General features: G+C 44.9%; 1 protein-coding gene across 2 annotated transcripts in view; it reads left to right on the plus strand.

The window, feature by feature from the left end:
- Positions 1-7,889, plus strand: part of LOC142895280 (homeobox protein cut-like 1) — a 68,175-nt gene extending 60,286 nt beyond the window's left edge. For both annotated transcript variants that reach the window (XM_076036189.1, XM_076036190.1), the window contains one exon: positions 841-7,889. In XM_076036189.1, coding sequence (XP_075892304.1) covers positions 841-1,336 — 496 coding nt within the window. In that variant the 3' untranslated portion in view covers positions 1,337-7,889. The remainder of the gene's footprint in view (positions 1-840) is intronic.
- Positions 7,890-9,084: the final 1,195 nt, after the last annotated feature.

Genomic DNA, 9,084 nt, shown 5'->3' on the forward strand with positions numbered 1-9,084 from the left:
TTCTTTGAATGGGTTAAAGAGATTTGTGCCAAAAACAGCTTAAACTAAAGGTTTTTGTGAGAGGCAGGGTGTAAACACAGGGCTAACTATACAGTTTTCTGGAGATCTGTGGAGGTTTTGGGATGATTGAAAAGTTGAAGAGCCCTTGTTGAAAAATACATGGGTACAAGCTAGGGATGTCAACAATTAAACGATTATCGAGTTATGGTTGATCAAGGATTTAATCGATTAAATTAAATTAAATTAAATTAAATTAAATTAAATTAAATTAAATTAAATTAGTTGCAATCAATTGAACATTTTTTACACCTTTTTTGTTGTTGTTAAATGGCGTGGTGTATACCTGTATAGCTAGAACAGGTTTTACTTTTAAACAACTTGGAAGAAAAAAAAAAGTTGAAATGTGACCCATTAGAAGTCAACTTAAAGTCAGAGGATAAATGTTTAGGGTGTTTTTACTGTTCTCTAATGTAAAAAATTGGTCACATTGGAGCCTCCACATTATTTAAGGGTTAAATCATGTGTTCCTTACACGTGTTTCATTGTGAAATTGCGGTTCTCAGATGGATCGGTGGATAAGGTGGATAATCAATGGTTTGCATCCCCAGGACAATCTGAAACCATTAAAAATAGACATTATTATTGAGTGATTATTTTTTTTATAGTTTCTTTTGCATTTAGTTTGCTGCGTGGTGAAACAAAGGGGTGCAGCTTCAGGTGTCGCGTCATTGCAGTAACACAGTCGACTACTCCGATGTCAGTTTGAAACCTCAAAAACAAAACAAACTGATCACTGTAAAGGAAGCAGAGGTGGCGCCTAACCCCTCCCATTCCCTCCAGGTCACGCATCAGGCGGGAGCTGTTCATCGAGGAGATCCAGGCGGCTGGGGGGCTCGGGCCCGGCCACGAGGGGGGCTCCCCGTCCCTCCGCATCTCCAAGTCGGGAGAGGGCGACAGCTGCGACGGCACCGAGTCCGAGGGCACGGCGGAGTCGCGCCAGGGCCTGGGCCTCGGCCTGGAGGACCACCGGGGGGCGTGCAAGGACCACGACATGGAGGTCGAGTCGGAGGCGGGGGGCTCTAATAACTCCCCCGCCGAGCTAGACTGCAGCACCTCAGGCTACGGCGGGCCAGGCTCCAGCTGTGGACCGGGTGGGCTGGCCCTCTTCGGCCTGGCCGAGGCCACCTCCTCCAGTACGAACGCCTCGGCGCCGGGCCCCGCCAGGAACCCCAGGGACAACAATCTGCGCAAGAAGAAGGCGGCCAACCTCAACAACATCATCCACCGGCTGGAGAAGGCGGCCAGCAAAGAGGACCCGTCAGAGTGGGAGTTCTAGCCGCCTCCTCCTTCCCACCTGGACCATCCCTCATCCCTCTTTGTCTCATGACCTCACAACCTCTGACCTTCGACCCCGCCCCCCCACTCCCCTCGCCCACCCCCCTCCTCCTGCTCTGTTCCAGTCGGAGAGTGGACACAGCCAAAGTCAAGCTCAGCAGCCATTTTTACTACACAGAAGCTTTTTCTCCCCCGGAGGAGGAAAGAGAGAAAACAAAGAGTCGGTTGGCGAAGAAAAAAAAAACACAAAGAAAAGATTTACTGAATACCTAGAAGAACAAAATAAGAGAACTAGCGTGTCTCTCCTTTTTTTTTTTCTTTTTAAACTGAGTTGATTTTTGTTTTTTTTTTCTACTGAGAAAAAAAAAAGCACTTAGCCGTCCTGCTGGCCTCCGGCCCTGCTGTACCTCCTCCCCACCCCCCTCTTATCACCAGCCACTGGTGCACCAGACTGGGTTCGGTCCCCCCGAGCTCGAGGGTCTGACCCGCGGAGCTGGGAGCTCGCAACCCCCGGACTTTGAGAAAAAAAACGCAGGCAAAGGCCTGACACAGCAGCTGTCACAGTGATAGACACTGATAGATGATTCATAGAGACAGGAACTCGCTTACAAGAACTCTCTCACTTTCTTAAAAGGAGATTTTGTTTTTTGTTTTGTTTTATTTGTTTGTTTGTTTTCTGTTTTCCTCTCTACTTCTTCTTCTTCTTCTTCTTCTTCTTCTTCTTCTCACCTCCCAAGTGTCCACAAACCTCCCCTCACTCAGTGAGACGCCTCATTTTTCACTATGTAGAGTGACTGTTACAAACCCTTTGCCTTTTTCACTCACTGCGTGTGTATGCGTGTGCGTTTTGTGCGTCGGGGGGTGTGTCAGTGCCCGCGTGTGTGTGTGTGTGTGTGTGTGTGCGTGTGTGCGTCAGTTCTTGTTTATGCACATCCAAAAAAAAACGGTGTGTGTGTGTGTGTGTGTGTGTGTGTGTGCGTGCGTGCGTGCGTGCGTTCTCTTCTCAATGGCAGCATGTTTTTCTCTTTGATCTCACTCCTCCACTCTTCAGAGGGTCGTGGAAGGCCTGCCGGCTGAGCTGCCATGGTTACTGACGTAAGCAAAGACGAACTTTGACCCGTCGCGTCCCATATCCTGTCCGACTGACAGCCATGTGATGGCCAGAAGGATCTCCTAATTCCTCACAAACACACGCGCACTCGTCTGAAGGTGAAGGATGGAAGGAAGGAAGGAAGGAAGGAAGCTCCTCCTCTTGCCTCCTCGAACCCTCCTCTGGAGGATGAGCGACGATCCTTTTCTTTTTTTTATATATATATATATATATATATTGCAATTTGGTTGCCAATAAGAGATTGCACAGTCTATTGACTCTAAATAATACAAAATAGGGAATTTTAGGAAGCATTTTTAATTAGTACGAAATAAAAGCAGAACAGAAGATAAAATAAGTTACCATTATTTTTTTTTTTTTTTTTAAGAAAAAGAAGAAACCGCTAGGATGGAATGATGTTGCGTTGTCAAAATACGATACGATGAATTTCAAGTAGTACTGTAGCCGTCTGACATGGTGATACTATTTTGCGTGTCTCTTGTTGTTTTTAGGTTTGTGCACGTCGCAGCGTTTTGCCCGGCACTGGACCTGCTGGGTGTGTTTGTGTGTGCGTGCGTGCGTGCGTGTCTGCACCGCCGACAACTTTTTTTCTCTTTTCACAAACACACGTGTTTTTATAGGCCAAATCAGGAAGAGTGTGTGTGTGTGTGTGTCTGTCTGTCTGTCTGTCTGTCTGTCTGTCTGTGTCTGTGCGAGCGAGTGAGTGCGTCCTGTGTGCATTTGTATTAGCCTGCATGACGTCAGCCGGGGTCGCGGTCGCCTTTCGCTCCGAGTACGAAACTTTTTTTTTTTTTTTTTTTGTTGACTGAAACGGAACCGGACTGGTTCCTCGGACCGGACCGGACCCGTGCGTTTTCTCTTTTTTTTTTTTCCCCCTCGCGAGGCGAATGGGCCGCGAACCCCGGCTGCGAGTAGTCGCCGCTCTCCTCCAGTCTTTTCCTGTATCCAGGGATGTTAAGTCTTTTTAAGCATTGAATTCTACTGTAAAACACTACAAATTCTAAGGCATATCACCTCCTCCCTGTCTCACACAAGCCCTCAGTGCCTGTCAGCCTACTGCCTCCCCTTTGTGAGTGTGTGTGTGTGTGTGTGTGCGTGCGTGTGTGTGTGTGTGTGTGCGTGTACGGGGTGCATGAACCACACACCGCCTGTCAAACGCGCGCCCTTGGTGCGTGCGTGTGTGCGGCGGAGGAGTGTTCAGTGTTTCCAATGGTCATATTTCGTATTTACTTGCACACACTACTAGTGCACAACTGACACCCTTCTTTAAGCTGTTTGATGCGTTACCATTAATCGTCTCACAAAGTAGTGTAATACTATGATTTACTGTAGCTTGGTTTTATTGCTATTTTGCATTTATAGTTTGGTTTTTATTCTGCTTATTTATAGGTGCTGTATTTTTCATTTAATGTCTTATCATTTGAGTTGTCTATTTTTTAAGGGATTATACTGTTCCTGAGGGCAAATAACATTTTTATTAGACGTATAGACTGCCGGCAGTATTGGTTAATATTTACAAAGATGTACTAGTTCTCATTTGTTTGTATATTCATGAATCCTAAAGTTTAGTGTCATTTTAATAGCGTTTTTTTTTTTTTTTTTTTTTCCCGGAAACGTGTTTTGCTACAGTTCATGCTCCCGTAAGCATAGAGTCACAGCAGTTGATGCTCTCGAGTCGCTAGCTAAAGAATCAAAGGACATATCAAGATCAGCGAAAAAATACGATTACGATAGCATATCCTTTTCCTGTTTTTCTATTCTCACGATGTTTCTCGCGTTTCATTTCCCCGTTTCTTGGTGCGAGCCCGACACTAACGCTCCGCGGGGCAACGCAGCTTCTCCGAGGGCGGAGCTTTAGCCCGCCCCGCCCCTCCCTCCCCCGTCAGTCGTATTAGCACGGTGGACCACGGAGTCCACGCGTACGTACGCGCGCGCTTTTTTTTTCATCAATAGGTCAAAAGGACAACAATTTGTCTTTGAGGTCACACGGTAACTTGGAGGTCGTATCTGCCAAATTGAGATTAGAGAATTGTACCAGCTAGCGTTACGCTAGGCCGAACCCATAGCCAGCCTGTGATTATGCAGAATTCCTGTTGCAGTCCGTAACAAAGCACTTATTGGGGGTCTCACCTTGTGGCAGGTTCTGGAAACACTACAGCAGAGGAGCCTGGAATCCTGGGAAACGTAATGCCTTTTTTAAAAAGTAAAAAAAACAAAACAAAACAAAAGAGAAATGGTTTTGAACCAAGCACAGACGACGCATCCGAACACTAAAAGCTGAACGAATCTGTCCCCATGTTTTCTACACGATGAACTCGCAGAGCGGCCCGCTAGTCTCAGTCCTGGTCAGTCGGGTTGCGTCCCAGTAGATACGACCAGTTGGTTTCGATCTAAATTCCCTCAGTTCATCCTTTAAGACCCAGTTTAGCTCTGAATTATTCCTTGAGTGGGGCCTCGTGAGATTAATTACCCCCCAAAATTCTGTAGATCTGTAGAAATTTTTGCCCATGATTGGCAAGGGACTAAAAAAAGAAACTGCGTTGGAGGGTGAAACTAACTCCTCGCTTTTGTCGCCAATGTGGAAGAGCTATCAGAAAGGTACCACTGCCCTTTGTGAGATCAGAAAGGGGGCTGATTCCTAAAAAACGTGCAACTGTGCTCGCTGGAGGAGAGTTCGCCGACAGGCTGGAGACGCATTATTGTGAGAAAACATCGGCAGATTTAAAAAAAAATATATATATATATTCCCAAACTTTTACCGCACTGCATTTATGACGCGTTCGATGAAAGTGGAATTCCCGTCGTTCAGAAGCAAAACTCCGCACCGATATTGGCTTCTCTCCCGCGGACTGGCCGGTGTTAAACATCCGTCTTCTGCGGCGATACTGCGGGCCTCTGCGCCCCCTGTTGGACGATATAGGTACTGTAAAGTAAAAAAAAAAAAAAAAAGAATAAATAAAAAGCACTTGACCCATTTTATATCCACGCCCGTCAACCCATCGCGCCCCCTCCTCCTCCCCCCCTCCCCCCCACCACCACCACCACCACGTGAGATCATCAGATTCGTGCCTTTAACTGCCAAGCAGGGCACCAAACTACGTGATGTCGTTCCGCGTAAGACGTCCTCACTCAATTCGCTCGCGATACCCCGCCCCCCCCCAAAAAAACTACCCCGCCCCTCCTCCCCACGCTTTGATCAAACTGATTGATCTCTCATCCATTTCAACCCGGCCGGCCCGCTCTCCGCTGAGGGTTGTACATAAATAGCCGGAGAGTGTCGGAGAGACGGATGAATAAACGGAGAACAAGACTTTTTCCACAAAGTGACCCCGTCCAGGTCCGACTTCTAGCAGTTGTGTATTTTTTTGTCTTTTGTTTTTTTCCTCCCTCCCACGATGCATTTCATACTTTGTACATAATCTAACTAGCAGTGGAAAAAAAATAAAATAACAAAAGGCCAGAGAGGATCGAATGAAGGAGGAAGCATGCAGAAACAGCGTACACTGTAATAACACTGAATTTACTCATAGGGCATTTTTGTATTTTATTTTTATTTTTCTTTCTGTTTGTGTCAGGTTTGCTGTGACCTTAATAATGGCACTACAGGTATTCATAATGACGTGTGCCAATCCTAATGGTTATTCGGAAGAGACGTGTAAATACAGTCGCTCAAGTAGCTGTCGAGTCACTCTTGTCACAGTTATGCTTTTGGGTTTTTTTTTTGGTTTTCGTTTTGTTTGTTTGTTCGTTTTTTGAAGGCAGAAGGAGAGAAGGGACGATTCAGGACTTTTCCATGATCCACAGATATTTTTCTACAAATTTAAATCAGATGATTCTATACACTGTTGAATAACATTGTAAAGGTGTAACAGATGCTGTATATCATATCATGTTTTCTGAAGTTGTAAAGCTTTACTGTATGATCTGTCGAAGTAGTGGTTGTTCATTTTTGACACATTGAGTTTGTGATGGAAGCCCGAACAGCAGCACTGGTCACCATATTCAGGAAAAAGAGAAAAAAAAACTGAAAGATAAAGAGAGAGAGAGAGAGAGAGAGAGAGAGAGAGAGAGAGAAAAAAAAAACCTCAGATGTTTTTTGTAATATTTTAGAATATATCTTAAGAAGTGGGTTTTTTGTAAGGAAACACTTTCTGAATCAGTGATGCTGTATGAAGAGCACACTCAGTAATACATACTCACACATATAACAGCACAATACACTCATTCTTTCAACTCCTCCCTCTACTCGCGTGTGTTTTTCTTGTCGTCGTCGTCTTTTTTTTTTTTCCATCTTTCCGGCTCACCTTTTCTGCGTCGGCTCCTGCCGATTCGCTCTCTTTTACTGAGTCTTACATCATTTCCTCCTCGTTTTTTTTTTTTTTTTTTAACACCATGCTCATCTGCACTTGTTTAGCACCCAGGGGAGAAACTCTGGAACTATTTAAAAAAATATAAAAAAAAAACGACAAAAAATACAAAAAAAAAAAACAACATTTCAGCGAACACTCGCAAGACTTAAGAGGAAGAAGCAAAAAAAAAAAAAGAAGCCAAATAGTGAAGTAGGTTTCCACATCTGTTGAAAGGTTGCTGACAAAAAAAAAATGTTTTTGTTTTTCCAAAAAAAAAAAAAAAGATTAAAGAATCATTCGTCTTTTCTGAATGTTGCTACCTTCCACCGCCGCTTCCGTTCATCCACAGCTTACGTCACCGTGTAGTCTGACAACCAAATGACCTGGCGGGGTTGTGGGGACGGAGGGGGGGAGCACCTCAACCACCCCCACCCGGCCCCCACCCGCCGCCCCCTCCCTTTTTGGAAAGCTTTAAGATGCTTGTCGAGGCTTTAGCGAGTTCAGAGTGTTTCGTTTTTTTTGTTTTTTTTTTGTCGTCCTTTTCTAACTCGATTTTTTTTTTCTTTCTTTTTTTTGTCCAACCTGTCATCAACAAAACGTGGAAGTAATAATTTTCATAACCTCTCTCGCCGTTTCATGATTTTTCTCAGTCCGTGTGCGTGTACGTGTGTGTCGTAGTACAAAAGGCTGCATGACTGTAAAGGGATGGTTAAGATGTTCTGTTTTTTATTTTTATTTTATTTTGAAAGCTGTTTCCCAAGCACTTCTGTCACTCCTGAGATGCTTTTATTTTTCCTTTTGGTGGTGGCGGTCGTGGGGGGGGGGACTCTCTCTTCAGCCTCCCCCCCCCTCCGCCTTCTTTTTTTTTGTTCCTCATGTATCATCGTTTCTTTATCTTTCTATTTACTAAACGTATCATGTTGTTTGTTCTCAGCACTGTAAAACAGTCCCTTCTACGACATTGAAAAGCAATATCACTGTATGAAACGTTCACGATGTATTTGTTATGATTGACATTTGATTCATCATCATTATTATTCACATGCACCCTAGGTGTGATAATTGAAGTAAATCTCTTTTATACAAATACTAAACGTGTGCGGTGGAGGTTTCTTTTTGCGCCCTCTTCTATTCACGTGTTGCCTTGTGGTTTCTGGTGGAGGAAAAGTATTCTCAGAGAAAGAGACGAGTTGAAGTAGAGAGTCAGCAAAGATATTCTCATTACATAAAGATATTTGTTCGCTTGTGTTGCCCTGCTCCAATCGTTTGCAGGTGAGTTCCATGTTCATAAACTCGTCTTTCTGTATGTGTGCGTGACTGATGCTCAATGAACGCTCCACTGACACCTTTTCGACCCCCCCCCCCCCCCCCCCACTGACACCTGCAGGCCGCTACGCAGCTCTGCAGGGCGAGTTCTCGTCGGCGGTGCAGACCAGCGCCGAGCAGAAGGCGCTCATCCTGAAGCTGGAGCACGACCTGAGCACCATCCAGGCCATGTCCTCCCTGCCGCGGCCCGACGCCGACGGCTCCGAGCTCAGCGGCTTGAGCAACATCCCGGAGCCCATCAAGGAAGCCACCGCCATGTTCACCAGTACGTCCCCAACACAACACCGTGTGTTTGACACACACCTGCGCTTCAACGTGGTTGATTTTTTTAGTACCGATCTAGTTTTCAAATCGGTACTAAAAATCACAGATTTTTTTTTTTTCACCAACTCACCAGATGAATTGTTTTTCGGTAGAAAGAATTCGTTTTTCCGAAATTTTCCCCACTGACCGTTTCAGCCGTTCTTTTCGACACACATGTTTTTTGAGCAGAACATTGGCCACCGTCTGTGATCACTGTCCAGCCCTTTGGGGACCAAAGCTGCGTTCAGACTACCAGCCAAAATCCGATTTTTAGTCCATCCAGATTGAAACTGGATTGCTCTTTTGTAGTCTGAACAGTCACGAATCACACGAAATTGGATTTTTGCAAAACGGATTGAAACCGTCACATCTGAGCTGCTTTCAGTGTAGATGTTTCACTTTTTCTCTCTGTTACATGTAGTAACCAATCGAATCAGTGGTTTGACTTGAGCCTTAATCCTCTTTTTTTTTTCTCGTACTCTTAAGTTCAGGAGAAATAAGTCAGTCGTCACACATTAAAAGAAAAGTGGCTGCCTGCAACATGGTTTGGTTTTATCGTATGAAGCCAAACCATGCGAGTTTGATGTGTTAAAATTGAGGGAATTCATCCAGAGGAAGAAAATTTAATTTAACACGGTGGTTGACCTTTGACTGATGTGT

The sequence above is a fragment of the Nelusetta ayraudi genome, unplaced genomic scaffold, assembly GCF_046127955.1.
Source record: "Nelusetta ayraudi isolate G7.1 ecotype Tasmania unplaced genomic scaffold, CSIRO-AGI_Nayr_v1 ptg000048l, whole genome shotgun sequence".
Classification (NCBI taxonomy): domain Eukaryota; kingdom Metazoa; phylum Chordata; class Actinopteri; order Tetraodontiformes; family Monacanthidae; genus Nelusetta; species Nelusetta ayraudi.